Source organism: Ictalurus punctatus, chromosome 18, assembly GCF_001660625.3.
Source record: "Ictalurus punctatus breed USDA103 chromosome 18, Coco_2.0, whole genome shotgun sequence".
Lineage (NCBI taxonomy): Eukaryota > Metazoa > Chordata > Actinopteri > Siluriformes > Ictaluridae > Ictalurus > Ictalurus punctatus.
In genome coordinates this window covers 13,212,873-13,230,029 of record NC_030433.2, presented here as the reverse complement: position 1 = coordinate 13,230,029, position 17,157 = coordinate 13,212,873, and the positions used below count along the sequence as shown (strand labels likewise).

The 17,157-nt window shown below is 39.1% G+C and overlaps 1 protein-coding gene across 1 annotated transcript; it reads right to left on the bottom strand.

Annotated features, from left to right (window-relative positions):
• Positions 1-1,492: 1,492 nt before the first annotated feature.
• On the bottom strand, positions 1,493-9,571 carry si:dkey-175m17.7 (uncharacterized). Its single transcript, XM_017492047.3, has 3 exons — positions 7,390-9,571; positions 6,516-6,821; positions 1,493-6,317 (listed from the first exon to the last, which is right to left on the bottom strand). The coding sequence occupies exons 1-3, from the start codon at positions 9,497-9,499 to the stop codon at positions 6,052-6,054; spliced, it is 2,682 nt and encodes an 893-aa protein (XP_017347536.2). The 5' UTR covers positions 9,500-9,571; the 3' UTR covers positions 1,493-6,051.
• Positions 9,572-17,157: the final 7,586 nt, after the last annotated feature.

Here is a 17,157-nt window from a genome sequence, read left to right as displayed (position 1 = left end):
GCAAAGTATTGTTTTATTTATGGCTGACAAGGCACGCCTTCAAAACCACTGCTCTCTCTCTCTCTCTCTCTATCTCTCCCATTCTCTCTTGTTCTCTCTCCACACATAGTCCAACAGACATATCCTAAAAGCTCTTGTCCCAGTTTTTGACATCCCTTTCAGGCACTCTACCATTCTAGCACTGCTCTGTCATTCAAACACTGAAGTGGCCTCTGACTAGGCGTTCAGAACATGCTCCCACCCCTATGTCCTCTGGCACTGAGTCAATTTCACTGACTCGATTGCATGTCATCAGCACCACCAAAGTGGGTGTCTGGATCCGGTAAGACAGTTGATCCTGAACATCATTCTGTAACAGTACATACCCTGAAATGGTAAAGCCATGCTAAAAGTAGAACTCTACAGCCTATTGATTTAAGCCCCTCTGGGCATTAAACCACAGCACACAGCAATCACATATTAAAACGAACACTTATGTAACCACAGTGACTTCATCAGGCTGGGAAAAACTGCTGATCTGACAAACCTTATTGACCAGGCTATTCATGTCTGAAACGTCAGCCATGTTTGTAGATTTTGTAATGTGAAAACTAAGGCATTACTGTTTGGACTGTGTAGTCTGTGTTACCCAGTAACAGCTTTATCGTGGTCAGCCTATCTCTGGAGGCAGGAATACCAGGGACTATTTACCATAGGCAATACATATACTGGCACATTCTTGAGAGGTGGTAGGAAACCAGAGAGCCCATGATCAGAACATACAATACTTGACAGAGATAATAACATTAATGCTCAATCAAGTCCTGTACTCACCAGCTATACTCTTACTTACTTCCATTTCCAAGAAAAATACTTTTTACTCCTTACCTTCAAAGTACTAGTTACAAATCACAAATGTCTGTTCTTCTCTCATCCGGCCAATGTCTGCACACGATACGTCAATAGAATGGGCTCTACCACATTTAATTTGCAATTTATTTGCATTTCGCTCACCTTTCAGATTAAATCATCCAAACAAATTCATCATTGTACAAAGAGCTATCAGGTATTGTGCCAATTTATTTGCTTTGACCAAAACTATATGGCCAAAAGTATGTTGACCATGACACCCATATGTGGTTCTTCCCCAAACTTTGTTCAAGTAAGAATTTGACACATTCTCTACACTTTCCCCGTAGTATAATTTCTTGCTCCTATTTCTACCCCAACATGTAGAGTTAGATTTTATGTAATTAAAACGGTTATATTTGCAAATTTATACAGCCTAGATTTTCTAATGAAGGTAAAAGTTTAAGTATGTTTCTTTTCCATTTTCTACGCATTTTTATGTTGTCTGTTGATCTTTTTTTTTTTTTTTTTTTTTTTTTTTTTGGGTGACGTTCAGGGTTCCTCATCCTATTGGTCACATTTCACTGTCAAAAACTACTCTGGCAAAGAAATCCAGACACAGTATTTTGATGATTTACTGTAAAAAATGTATTTCAGCAAACCATTTTAGTTTTCCAGAGATTTCCGAATACATCATAAAGGTGGACAATTTTGTGGTAATATACACTGTTTTCTGCTCTTTCTTGAAGAGGTAAATCATCCACAAAGTCCTTACAAGTGATAATCATGACTGATTATCATTGTTACTTTAGAACAAGATCAGTCTCTTAGTCACAGTAGGTTTGAGTAAAAAAAAAAGAAAAGAAACAAAAGATTTCCTATAAATTCACAATGATCAAATCAACAAGGACCAAATGAATACACCATACCATCCAACTGCACACTACAGAGTGTAGCATGGTCACTGGTAGAGATGGAGCAGCAATGTAGAAAAAGCACACCATGCATTCAGATTATTCCAGACATCCACAAATATTTGTATACACCGCTATCAAAAGAATCACCGAAAAAATCGCCAACATATGAAAAAAGAACATCGTCTTATGAGAATCATTATTTAGCAGTTTAGCAGAAAGTTTACATGTAAAGTATAAAGATACAGCAATGAAATACAACACTGTTGACAGGTTAGATGGACTAACATTACTTCATGAAGGGAGGCAGGGAAGGTAAGACACCAATAATGGGACAGCACTTAACACAGTCATCCTCCAGGGTGCCTTTTTTCCCTCCAAAAAATTCATTACCAGTTCATAAAACCATAAAAAAATAAAAATAAAATACTTAGCACAATATTGTAAATAAAAAAGGGGGCATAACACACAAATAAATATAAACTCACAGAAATAGACACTGACTTAAAAGTTTGAGTAAATTATACACATAAATTTACATTTAGTTGTTCATTATTAGGTGCAAAAAACACATATGTAAGAGATCAATCAACACACAATAAAAAGTACACTTCAAATGGTTCCTATATGAACATTACTCGTGAGAAATGTGCTCACAATATGTATCTTTTTTCCCACAATGTATGGAAGAGCAAAACTCTGTGGCATTAACAAATGCATATATATATTCATTCATTCATTCATGTTCACTAATGGTGGATTTGGCACCTGTGCCAGTGGGAAAGACTTGGAAATACACCCTGGATGGTAGGCCAGTCCATCACCGGGTACCATGCACACACACATATTCACACCTAGAGGCAATTTAGAGTAGTCAATATACCTATCAGTTTTGGGGAGGTGGTAGAAAACTGGTGAATCCAGAGGAAACCAGGGCAGACATAGGGGAAACAACATGGGAATCTCTGGAGAGATAGTAACCATAAACTTACCCTAAGCTCAGGAGCCAAACTGGGACCCTGGAGCTGTGAGGTGGCAGCATACATAACCTGCATACGCTGTGCTACCAAGTTTGAATATTATTAATGATTAATTAATGCACAGGCCTAAGGTTGGCATTTCAATTAAAAATAGAAGGAAATATTTTCCACATCATCTGTCTGTATGTCTTGCACAGACACAGTGGACACTGCATGAATAAATCTGAACAATTTGAAGATATCGTAATGTCAATTTCCTCTCCACTTTTAGGCACTACATTGACTGTTACTATATCCTGACCTTAGTATTATAAGTTTCTATCTAGATTAAGTATGAATGGGAGAATATTATGATTTAATACTAAGGTCACTATATAATATTTTGGCATTTATGTATTTACCTACGCAGGGAGGAACCACTTGCAGTTGTACATGTATGGGAAAATGCAAACAAAGAGCAAAGTAGAATTACTTACTGTACAATAATACAATAAGTGCCAACAGGAATATGTCAAGAAATCATATCAATACAGATGTCTTGGAACTGTTATCCAAAGTACAAATATTCAAGTTTAAATTCTTTGTTGTCCTCAATATCTGAGTTTATCAGCAGCATCCATGTCTAGACTGAGATTGGTCTGATCTCACAGAGCACTTTTAACTCACTAAAACACATTCAGTACGCGTCACAAATTTCCTTTGGGGAACAGGAATTTGCCTAGCCATACCAAATGAAGAAGCAGTAAGTCATTAAACAAAAGCACTTTTGTTACAGTTAGCTTGTGAGAATCAAACATTTTGAGGCATACATACATACATAAACACACAACCCACACTTAACATTGGTTTTGTTTTTTTTGTTTTTTGCTTGTATATTTAGTGGATCCATGTCCTGGCCCAGATGATTTACACTGGAATGCAAAGTGGAAATCTCTGGGGAGAGTGGCTTAGTGATGACATGGCAGTGGAGGGTGAAAGCGCATTGCTTCAGCCAGGCAGATAAAAGCTCAAAGACAGCAGACAAAATCCCCCCCACCTCTGCGCACCAAGACAGATGAAAGGAGACTTCAAGGACTAAGCCTGAAAACTAGACAATATTCAGGAAGAAGAAAGCTTATCACAGTGAACTGAACAAAGCCTGGTCTTTTTCACAGATTACACTCCCATATTTGAAAAGTTGAAAAGAATGGTGCATAGTATCATAAGAGCACTGTTCAAAATCTATAAACTAAGGAGAGAATGTAAACAATGGATCAGAGGGTAAGAAAGGAAGAATTAAACTCGTGGACATTTTCCATAGCTAATCATCAAAGGCAGGTAGTTTGCCTCCTCTCCTGATATATTCAAATGAATGCTATGAAAATGAATGGCATCAGAATCAAATAAGCAAATTTGATTTAAATAGCAGTTAGGGTAGGTCTCTAGAGGGCTGGATTAAGCACGAATAATATAAAGCTGTTGCTTATATTATTATTATTGCCTTTTAAAATGTACTTTTAACTGGATTTTCTAAAACCATTCATAAGACTAACTATCCATCCACCCTGCTTATCCTATGTGGGGCCACAGGGAGCATGGAGCCTAACCCTGGGAATTCTGGGCACAAAGCAAGGGACACCCTGGTTAGGGGGTGCTAAATCATCATAGGGCACAATCACACACGTGTACACAAACATTCACACACTATGGACAATTTGGAAATGCCAATCAGCCTACAGCACATGTCTCTGGACTGGGGAGGAAACCAGAGTACTCAGAGGAAACCCCTGAAGCATAGATTCGAACCCCCAACCCTGGAGGTGTGAGGCAAACATTCTAACCACTAAGCCACCGTGCCCCCTCCATGAGACTATATTACCTATAGCTAATTCACACTGCTGTTCCTGGTATGTCTGAATCCAGTACCATTTAGATTAATTCAAGTTTTGCCAGTCATCTATAGGTGGAAAAATACAGACAATGATTTTAGCTGGAGTCTGCTGTTTTGACTGAAAAACAGAATCAAGATCTGTTTTAAAAATAACTTAAAATAAAATGAAACTTATTCAAGCAAGCTGTGGGCATTTAGATTCAGAGTGACAAGCATCATGGTCAAATTAAACAATTATTAAATTAACCTTGTTGTTTGTTTCTGTTCTACTAAAATGTAAAATGATGGACTTTTTGCTCATCTCTGATCATTCCCTTCTTGTTTTGCTCAAATCACACTATTTGATTTAGTACCTTTAACACAGTAAAACAAATATATACAAAGTGCTTAGAAAAATAAAATCTATACTCGCACCCTCATGCCTACTGAGATTTAAAAAATAGACAATAGTTCAGAAATTCAATTAGAAAAGAAAAATTGAACACAATCCATTAGTGTTTTTAAGTCCACCATGTATTAAAAGCACAGTATTGGGACTCTATCTCTCTCTCGCACACACTTTCTCTCTCACTGTTTTGATTCTCTCTCTGTGTGGATGAAAAAAAATCTTGCTTTTCATATTCGCATCTAGTATCTCAAGTTCCATCTAAAATATCCATTTGTGCAAGTGTCCAAGCTGGAATAATTCAATTCAATATCTCCTCCACTGTTCATGCATTTCTATTGCACATTTCCCACACAGAGGTTTCTAAAAAGAATGTAAACCACAAATGTATTAACACAAGTGGCAGATGATTCAAATGACAAAAATGCTAAATGAACCTTTGTGTGTGGTAATATTTGTCAGCAGGTAACTTGGCGTTAACTGGGATAAGAAAATAAGTGCATTGAACTCTCTACTGGATAATATGTCTAGAAAAGTTCTGTGCACAGTGGAGAAGGTGTGAGAAATTTGCTACAGTTTTCGGGTCTGAGAAATTCATCACTTTGTGTCTTTTTCTGTGCTTGACAGTACATTTTTTTGCCCTTGCATTGCATTTTCTCCCTGTCTTCACTGTTGTATACATTGGTTATATCAATGAGGGCAGGTTGATAATACGTAGAATACAATAATAGTTATAATGTATTACTATATAGTAGTTAACATTATAAAACTTGGCACATTATTATGAGCACAGTATCACTGTGAGGTTGATTATACAAACACCCATTTGCCTACTTCTGTTTAAGTGCTATAATTATGCAATAGAAATACTTAAAATACTGGAAGTACATCATTTTTAAATTTCCTTAGAATACCCTACTGCATTATCCCCCAAATGATTTTTATTCAAGCTTTTTTTTTTTTTTTTTAAATGTCCCTAATAAGCATGTTGTAAACCCATGCTTTCTTTGCCTACTTCATTTCTTTCTATTACTTCCCTTTTTTTAAAAAAAAAAATCTATTGTTCTAGATCTTTTACACTTGTGTTTCCAGGCCACTCAGCTTGGGAGTTAAGATTCGAGGTGTAACACCAGAGTTGAGATCTCGCTCGAATTCCAGTAGCTGTCCCATGAAGTTGAGGTTGGGAGACACCACTGGTCTGCGACTCCGCACATATTTATAAGCGTCGGTCATGGTCATGAGGGTGTGCTTCATCAAGTAAGCAATGACGATAGTTGCTGAACGAGACACGCCTGCTTGGCAGTGAATCAACACACCTCGGCCACTCTGATGAGCCTCCTCTGGAAAATAAATGGCACATCAACATACATGCTACTCATTCACAGATTATTTCAATGGATTCTTCAGGTTAGGATTCATTAGTGACACACAAAACAGGCACTGAGCCAAACACACCAAAAATCCACAGAACCAGGCACAAAATACAAGCTGGATTACTGTGGGACAAACAAACTATGTCTATCCAAAAATCCACTTACCTATAAACTCAAACACCTCCTCAAAATATTGTCTGAGATTCTGTTTGCTGTTGTCAGTAGCAGGTAGACGCTTGTAGCGTACCAGACCCGTGTCCAGGTGATAGAGGGGCAGATGGGTGGTGACATTAACCACATAACTGATGTTCAGTCGCAGCAGCAGGTCCAGGTCCTGAGCATCTCTTTCATTCCCCAAGAAAAGGAAAGGTAGAATGGGGCTAATTACCGCGTTCTCCACATCTGGAGTCATTACACTCTCATCCGATAGAGATGCAGGGAGGGAGGATGAGAGCGGAAGGGAGAGGTGCACTGACAGAGAAAAACAGAACCCTTTTCATTATCTTGTCCTCTGTGTGAAATAAGTGCACCTGTTGTGCAAGTGAGCTAGTAATTAGGAAAGCAAGTGGGAGGTTGTAAAAGAGAGAACATCATCCAAAAGACACTCTATAATATTTGCTATTACTTTCATCCACGTTGCACATTATATTGAATTTTCATTAGTTCTGAATATGGCTTTGAGCATCCTGTTATATAATTGTAATGACATACAAACAGCAGAAGGGATTAGAGCACAGAGAAAGTAGAGCAGATGAACATGGGAAAAAATAGTTATTGTATGTGTTTACAGAACTTTGCAAGAATATATCATTTTACTGATTTGAATCATTCAAGTTTGTATTTACATCATCGTGCTGCTCCATTCTCTTTTTTCTTTTAACCAAGCAGCAATAAGCAATCATTACCCTCTGGCTTTTTTTAAGCAACACATTTTAATAGCATGTAAATGTGAAGCTGAGTTCCTTTCTGACACAAGAAGGTAAAAATGGGAACAAAATCATGAGGTACTTACAAGAATCCTAAAAAAAAACACTCTTACCTCTCCTCTTCTCCTCTTCTTGCTCTCTATTGAATGAGTTAAGAACCAAATGGAGTGACTGAGCAGATGGTAAGGAGTGCCCACCCTCCCAATCTCTTCCTCTTGGTTTGGGCTTGATCAGGCTGCCAGGGGCTGATGGTGGAGGGGAGAAGGAGGGTGAAGACTCAGGAGTGAGAGAGTGATGGGAAGGGGACCTTGGAAACATATCATCTAGACCATCATCATTTCCCATTCCAGCATCACCTTCCTTGTTAAAGAGCCTTTTCAGAGAGTCTTGGCCTGGGTCTCTCCTGTGTCCTGACCCCATGAAGTCCAAAACTGCCATCTTGCCTTGTTGGAGTCTCCGTCGTCCTGCATGGTCAGTCAGTTGGGAGCGGGTAAACTCTAGAAGATTACGGCAATCTAGAATGACTGGACTGGTTCCATTACTGGTACTCTGGTCATGGCCCATGTAAGAGTTTGCTGTTCCCATCCTCATCCCTACATTATGATGGTTAGGTTGGGTTTTAGAGTGAGTCATCTTTTTTGCAAGTTCATCAGGCCAAATTGTGCGTACGCTGTAATCATCGTCATCGTGTTGGTGCCCTCCCATGGTATATACCCCAGCATTATGGGAAAATCCAGGAGGCTTCCCTCTGTGAGGGTTAAAAGTCACTACTATAGGATCACTACTGCAGTAACTACAAGAGCTACCTGCCTGGCTTGCTTTGGGGTTGCAGCCACTGACACAACTTTGCAGTGCGCGCAAAGGAGCAGATGGGGAGAATGGGGCACAGGGTAAACAACCACCAACCAATTTTTTGCGCAAGGCAGCAGGACTATCAAAACCTCCACTTTCCCCTGAACAGGATGCACAGCCCAGGGGCCTGAGAAGGCCTGTCCGGCACTCTGACACAGTGCTGTTGGATGAAGAGGTGTTTGTGGTTGAAGCCGTCGACAGACACCCTCCTAATTTCTTCAATCCCATGGCACCGTCACCTGTGTTGTTTGAACTTGCTCTTTGGCCTCGGGAAAATGAAGAAGATGGGCTTCCAGTACCTCCTTTGCAGCCAGCTGAGCGGGTTCTCCCTCCTCTACAGCATACCAGCCTCCAACAGTCACAGTTGAATGGACGAGAAAAGTCAATAGTGCAAGTGTGATCTGGGCTAGGGAAGCCGTCACGAGAAGAGGTTGGAGATAGTGGCAAGCTTTGGAGGATCTGGGGGTGTGTTTCTCTGATACGTGAAGACCGGGTTTGACTGACTTGAGGGAAGGAAGATGGGGCCCAGAAGGGGACAGAGTTTGGGGTCACCTGATAGTGGGTGTTTAGAATGGAGGTATGGGCTGATTGGGTAGAGCTAAGGTGATGGGATAGACTGTGTGGCTTTGGAGGCTGATGGACAGTACCCAGTTTGGTGTTTTCTTTGTTACCAACAGAAGGCACGTCCCTGTAGTTGGCAGTTGTAAAACGTTGATTTGATAACAACTCTTCCTCTTTTGTCCACCTAGATTTAGATTGTTGTCTTTGGGCTGGAACAAATTCCAACACCCCACCAGGTGACACTGTGAGGTTGTTCTGATAGTGGTTATTATACTGTGCCTTGATCTGGTGCCTCTCAGTGGTGTCTGAAGACTTTCCTCTGAATTTTCTGTCACTTTGCCCTGGAGCTAAGTGTGAAGACACCCATTGGCCTCTGCTCTCTCTGCCACTTTCACCTCGAGTCAAGCTGTTACTGCACCTTTTGTCTGAATGTGTCCCTCCTTTGTCCACTGATACTTTAATGTCAATGGTATGAGAGTGCGTGTAAGGTCTGGGACCCAGAGTCACAGTCCCATTGCTGTGACAGTGACTAGGGATCCAGCTGCTGTCCTCTGTACTGCCGCCTCTCTCGCCCTTGGCTCTTTGCCCATGGAGTAAGGGCCTGTGCCTGCATTCCAGTGACAAAGTGTTAGAAGGTAAATGGGGATGGGATGGAGGAAGTTGAGTGTGTGGTAAGCGGGGTGTGGGCTCGTTGCGGGTGGTAAGACGTGAGGAAGACTGAGAGGTGGCTGGGGGTGAGGCCACGCACAAGCCCAGGCTTTTAGGCCGCTGAATTACCACAATGCGCTCGTCAAGTGGGAGGGGAGGCATCTGGGGCTAGGCAGAGCTGCATGTTTGAAGATCAGAGATAAAAAGACAAATAAATGGCAGGTAATTCTGATATTCGAGTAATTTTATGTTATACATGATGTTTATGTATTTGCTCAATGTTAGTCACACCACACACAAAATTATAAAATTGTGATGAGTACCACACAGAAGCTTATCATAGCTTCTGTTTGTCATCCACAACCTTCTTGTTAATTTTGCACCAAGAAACAAACAAAAACAACAACATGCTATCTTTTAAAAATCAACACCAGGTTATTATGTTTTAGCAGTGGCAACCAGTACCATTAGCAATCAGCATTTTGTAATATCAGAAGTCTGTAGTGGATGGGAGAGTGGGGGGAGGGGGCGCAGGTTGGGAGTGGAGAACCGGGAGAACAAATATATGACATTGATATGACATTGTTGACTCAGCTACAGACCTTGTCTGAGGGACAATCATGCAAAACTGCACTTCAGATAAACACATACACTCCAAGACAGTCATCACACCATGCGTTTAATCCCACATGCATACATCCACGCACTGAGCCTGGTGATGGTATCCTCATCCTCTTTCTTTTTTCAGCGTTGCCTTTTTCTGCCTGCGGTGAAGGGGGTGATAGTTTCATTGACCCAGATTTTCTAATGTAACATATCACTTTGATCACACACCTCGTATGTACTATCACTCAAAAGAGTACTTTTTATAAAGGCTATTTATATCACGTTGGAGAAAACTTTTGTAGCATCAGCATATGCTTGCTTAGAAAGTATAAAACAGCCGCTGCATGTTTACCAGTTACACACACATCACGTTTCATATGCCATATACTGTATAAGTGACTGTTTTGTTTACGTACCTCCTGTTAATTCTTGCCAGAAATTCACAGATTTAACTGAATTTTCATACTTCTAGGACAACAAATTGCTGTGAAATTGAAACCTAGCTGGTTAGTATTGTAGTATGTGACAGCAAATTTATAATATGCAAGAGTAACTAATTATGTGATGCTTCGTAGCTGTGTAGCCTGGTAGTAATGAGCACCATTAATGGTAACATTAATGATATCTATGTAACTTTAGCTAACTATATCTTACCCTGACTATTAAATGCTAGTCCATTACATAGCAAGGTAGATTTTTTAAATTTAAAAAATCTTGATTTTTGCATTTTCATCACTCATCTGTCCTCATTATCATATACGACATCGCTGTTGATCCCTTTTCTTTAATAGCATGGCTTGCCCAGCAGTTCCAGCTGCAAGGTTTATATTAATGTGCTTGTTCTAATGTGCAACCGTTTCTAAAGTGTCAACTTACACAGGGCCTTGTATGGTGAAATATGTCTGTTGCAGGGTGGACAATGTCTCTTAAGGTTAAAATCAAAGCAAATGAATGATCAAATGATATCTGGTGAGTATCAATATGATGTCCAAATGCTAATGAATGCTAGTGGTGTCTTGGTCATTTAGCTCACCTAGAGCTCCACTACTAATTTTCATTTATCGCATGTTTGTTTTGCTTAATAGTGATCTAGAACTTTAGCTTGGGAAAATGATTCTGACTGTTGTTCACATGACTTGTGTTTCTTGATAGAGAACCACATTTGGGATTTTGAAAAACATAGGTGTCTATTTTGAAATAGGAAAAGCCCTAAAATGCTACTAATTGTTTTCTAATAGTTTTCTAGAAGCTGTTTGAGCAGCTGCTTCGAATGAAGTGGGCAGGACAGATATGACTATTAAAGACTGGTAAAGATAAGTATATAAAGAGCTGGTAATAATGTAATATATGTAATATAATGTAAGTACTTAATGTAATATGTACTCATATCTTGTAATGTACATCGTGTGATGGGAGTACTTTGATTTTGAAGCACAAATTGTCTTGGACTTGGAGCAGCCTGAGATATCTGCTTAATGCATTAAGATGGGAATATTTAGATGATTGTGCATGACTGCATTCCCTGCAGTCCTCCCTGTTGAAGTGATAATGTTAAAAAATTAAGAGTCTGCCCACTAAATTTTGCTTGGAGCATCTGGTGAATTTATGATATACCTTCTAGCAGAGGCTCATTGATTGACGTGCTTATATCGTGTTTCATCTTGCTTGGGTACAAGAAGGATCTGGAGAAATCTGGCAAAACTATCCCATGTCAAAACATGGTGAATGATTTTAAAAAAGCAATTCTTTTGCTTATTTCAGTAAAAAAAATAATTGTGACTTTTCATTTTCATTATCATGGATACATTTCTCATTTCTTTTCTCCTTACAAAACAAAGTTACAGTATGTACATGTAAGATTATTATTATGGTTTTTTTTATTATCGTGTTACTATTCTACTGTTATAAATAACAGCTTGTCAGGATAATGTTAACAGATAATATAGCAATGTAGATAAAATGCACTTTTAAATTTAGGTCATTTCAAATCATATTCAAACAAATTTAGAAAAAACAGAACAAATTTATAAAGGTACCAAATGTGTGGATTTGTATTATGTCTTTGTAAAAATTATTGTTTAATTGGTAAACACTGGAAATGGAAATACTCACTTTGGTATCTTCAGTTGATGTCAATACTAAATTTTATTGTTTGTAGTATATTTTGCCACTTTCTTTTTTGTTTTCAAGATTTCACAAATGTACAATTCTTTCAAAATATGTTTTTGGACCATACCTTAACTTGAGATTCTATACTTAAACTGATGTGATCTACTGAAGAAATTCAGTACATTTACGTTTGAAAACTATGATTAAGTTGTATGAGTGGGGTTTTTGGATGATGTACAGTCAAATAACAATTGGAAGTCACAATATACTGTATAGTGTAAATTCACAGTGAATGCCAGTAAAGTGGATTCTGAGCTGTATAGTAATTATGTGCTCCAGCTACCTGTGAAAATATTGTAATGCAACATGGTACATTTTAACAAATAAAGACAAAACTGTTGACCTATAAACCTATAGATAAAAAGAAAGGAAGGAAAACATAAAGAAAGAAATTGCATTACACTCTTCTAAAACAGTCTGTCTATCATTATTATTATTACTATTATTATTATTATTACTATTATTATTATTATTATTATTATTATGTCTTTATTATAAAAAAATACTTATTTTCAGGTATGTCTACTCACTGCAGCTTAAATCCCTCATGGAAAGTCTGCGTCAGTCTCAGGCCTACTCAGCATCTATGTTCATCCATTTACTCAGATGCTGTAACTGCAGGTTACACATCATCTGCCTTTGTTCCTGCTTACTCTTCTATAGTAACAAATGTCCAGATGACATGCGCAGTAATGTGATAATGATAAATGAACTGGAAACTAGATAACGAAATAATTTGGTGCACCGTCACCCATCAATGCATTTTGGATAAACAGCTGCGTTTGGCTCTCATCCTTGTGCGCGACTGTTCCTTTGTCCCAGGAACTAGGCTACTGTTATTGTCCTCCAAAAACTGCCATGCAGTTGTGATCAAGCATATCCATATGCTTTACTCACAGTTTCAGCACCATAGACATCCGTCTATGTCCTGGTTAAAGACATGAATTGATTGGACTGGAGCCCAAAGGATGTATCATCTGGGATCCAGTAAACCAAAATGACTGGTTAGGCCATGCTGTCACATATGTGCCCTGGTGCATCCAGTAACAGGTCTCTCTCTCTCTCTCTCTCTCTCTCTCTCGTTCTGGTTATTATGAGGAATATTCGACCTCAAGATATTGCAAAATTTGTTCTAGCTGTGCTGGGAGTAGGCTATTCCAGCTGCGCGTTTATGCGCTTCTTTGCAAGAGGGATGTTGTGATGTGATGTGATGTGATGTGAGGTGAATCTCTTGGATAAACAATAATCATAAGCAGTCATGCGGGCCTGTATATGTTTAAATCTCAAAGAAATACACTTCTCTTATAATTGTTCGGTTTAATGAAAACCGAGCCATGGCTATGTTCGTGGCTCAGACATGCAGGAATAGAAATAAAAGAAGCAATTAAAAAATTACTCACATTACTGGTAACCTACGTCCGCTGTATTGTCATTATTTCTCATTGACGCTCGTGCTCCTTCTCTAGTGATAATTCCGCTCCGATGCATGCATGCTTACATAGCCATATCTAAATCTGCGTGCTTTTATGATCTAAAAACAACCACGCAGTAGCTATGTTTATGCAGATCTCTCAGTTACAGTTCGCACATGCAGGATAGGCTGTTTATGCACAGCATAAAAGCATGCAGTCACCGCGGTCGATTGTGTGAGCTCACAGCACAATTGCACTGGAGTCGCGCATCTTGTGCAACGTGCGTGCGCGCGTGCGCGCGCGTGTCTGTGTGTGTGTGTGTGTATATATGTGTGTGTGTGCCTGCGCATGTGTGCGCGCGAAGGCGGGGTATCCAAGTAGATGACATCATTCTGGCCCAATGGCAAACAAAACAAATGAAATTGGGGGAAATCGGATTTGTGTCACATCAACCATCTAACGCAAAAGCAGAACGTAAGAATCCAACCATGTTATTTCACCGGGTTCATGCCCAATAAAAGTCTATGACATAGTCTTATACACATAAGCATCATTAATACTGCACTGTATGTATTGTAACATTGCAATGCATTGTTTGTGGTAAATAAAGCCATGGCTTTCAAAATTGCCTCCCTGACGCAAAGGGTCTGCCATTAATTTAGCCTATTTATTCACATTACAGTGATGGAGCTCACTATGAATTACTATCAAAGTTATTACTAATTAGTATATATCCATCCATCCATCCATCCATTTTCTATACCGCTTATCCTACAGGGTCACAGGGAACCTGGAGCCTATCCCAGGGAGCATCGGACACAAGGTGGGGTACACCCTGGACAGGTTGCCAATCACATACACATTCACACAACCATTCATACACTACGGACACTTTGGACATGCCAAACAGCCTACCATGCATGTCTTTGGACTGGGGGAGGAAACTGGAGTACCTGGAGGAAACCCCCGTAGCATGGGGAAAACAAGCTAGTTTGTGTGTGTGTGTGTGTGTGTGTGTGTGTGTGTATATATATATATATATATATATATATATATATATATGTGTGTGTGTTTATTAGCCTGGTTGTTGAATTGAATGGGGTGTTCAGCAAAACAACTATGTCAACATGAGTCTGACAGCCATTTTAATAAAATTGCAAAGTGTTCTGTTTGACGCAAAATCTTTTTCATCGGCACTTAAACATAATGTAACTGGTTTTGGTTAGAAGGTTCAGCAATAAAAAGTTCTAATGGCAGCAATATGATTCCTGTGTTATTCCTAAGTACCTGCCTAATTCAGTTCAATTCAATTCAATTTCATTTGCATGGTGCTTTTAACAATGGACATTGTCACAAAGCAGCTTTACAGAAATTTATAAATTCAGTATAGAAATTTTACATTTAGAAGTTTATCTCTAATGAGCAAGCCAGAGGCGACAGTGAAAAGGTAAAAAAATAAAAAATAAAAATAAAAAAAAAAATAAAAAAAAAAAGGAAAAATGTGGGCATCCCATCCAGTCATTTTCAGTACCGCCTAATCTACACATTATCACGGGACACTATTCCTGGAGCCTATCCCAAGGAACTTGGGGCACAAGGCAGGGGATCCAACCCATTGCAGGACACAATCACACACACATTCACACACTACAGACAATTTGGAAATGGCAATCAGCCTACAACACATGTCTTTGGAAAGGGGGAGATAACCGGAGTACCCAGAGGAAACCCCTGAAGCACGGGGAGAACATGCAAACTCCTTGTACACACAGCAGAGGCGGGATTCAAATCCCCAACCCTGGAGGTCTGAGGCTAGATACTAAGCCACCGCGCTGCCAAATAAATCTGATGCAGTACTAAAGGTGTTTGTAATGTGTAATGTAATGTAATGTAATGTAATGTAATGTAATGTAAAGGTGTTCTCATTTGTAAGTCGCTTTGGATAACAGCACCTGCTAAATGAATAAATGTAAATGAATAAATATTTGTAGGTTTGTTTTATTAGATTTTACTTTACACTGGAAGTGGTTCCTGGTTGCAAAACTGGCTGTTTAAACTTTAGTCCAAAAAGACCTAAGTTCACTCTTTAGGGGGAAAAAGTTATATAGAACCCTTAAAGGTTATAACTAGAATAAGAGTCTCCCTAACAGAGAAGGTTCCAGGTAGAACAATTTTAGAAAGCTAAGAACCAATAACTATCCAAATAACTCTTTAAGAAACCTTTTTTTGAAGAGTAGGTTATATATTTGAATAAAAAGATCGACCATTGTGACCAATTTCTCATTCTGAAACACATGCCTAGTGCTATAGGAACTGATCAATTATTTTTGCTTCAAGTTCAAAAGGTTGTGTAGGATACCTCAGTATTTTATGTTATACTTCTCACACCAGCAGAGAGCAGCAAAGTGTATCACGTTAGCACAAAATGAAAGATGGAACAACAGCAAAAAGGAAAGAACAAACTGGTTAATGACAATGGGGTTCTGCGTTCTTCTTAATACTGCTCCTGCATTTCCGGCTCGTTCACTATGCTCACAATGCCGATATTTTACGGAACAAGAGCTCCCGAAGAGCAATGTCACTGACAGTCATCAGATACTCTCAAAGCCCCTCCATGCAAGCTGGAGAAATGCTTCAAACAATGTACTTTGTCATACATACATAACTACGGAGGAAAGAAAATGGCTAATTTACATATAATTTATTTAAGTAAGTAAATAAATAAAAAAAAGTAATAAGAAAACAAACAAACAAACAAATAATAGTACAGGACAAGTTGCTGTCTCACTGTACTTGACAAATGTAAACATTGCTGCCGGAAAAGTGAGACCTGCATTACTTCAAATGGAACTGATTCATAGCACTGGATGCATTAGACCAACCAAAGCTGCAATCACATGATCTGTCCACTTTTCTATGAGGGACCTATTAGGGTCAACACAAATCTAGATATCTGTAGATATCTACAGTTAATGCATTTCCTCAAGTGATTCACTAATAAACAAGATGATTTGCTTGAGTCATAACAACTTATTTTTGTATGTTGTGAGACCAAAGCCACAGACACTTATATTAATGAGGATAAGGAAATAGGTCAAATAATCAATTAGACATTGGTAATCACAGGGTAGTAAAAATGGAATTAAATAGCGAGGAAACTCGTTTGGAAACTTGTTGTAGCTGACTTGTACCTCACTCATTCCCTCACTCCCTCATTCACTCACTTTTCACAGGATTTTCCACAAGAGACAGCCATTAGGACCCTATATGGGCAGCTCAGGTGGTAGAGCGGGTTGTCCACTAATCCTAGGGTTGGAGGTTTGATGACTCCACATGTCGAAGTGTCCTTGGGAAGTGTTCAGCAAGACTCCCAATGGCCAGCTAGCACCTTGCATGGTAGCTCTGCTATGCTCCATTGGTGTGTGTGTTTGTGTGTGTGTGTGTGTGTGTGAATGGGTGAATGAGAACCAGTGTAAAGCTTTGTAGAACCGCTAAGGTTAAAAAAGCATTATATAAGTGCAGACCATTTATCATTACCATTTACCATTAGGAAGGGACAGCGGTAATACAGAAGAAATGAGGAAAGGGTGTGGATGGTGTTGGAGATTGTGGGGATGGTGATGGAGTGTCTGG

Coding starts and splice junctions, on each gene's coding strand:
- si:dkey-175m17.7 (XM_017492047.3), bottom strand. CDS start 9,499: ATGCCTCCCCTCCCACTTGACGAGCGCATTGTGGTAATTCAGCGGCCT. Junction 6,822..7,389: donor AGAAGAGGAGAAGAGGAGAG/GTAAGAGTGTTT, acceptor TTTCTCTGTCAG/TGCACCTCTCCCTTCCGCTC. Junction 6,318..6,515: donor GGAGGTGTTTGAGTTTATAG/GTAAGTGGATTT, acceptor TTTATTTTCCAG/AGGAGGCTCATCAGAGTGGC.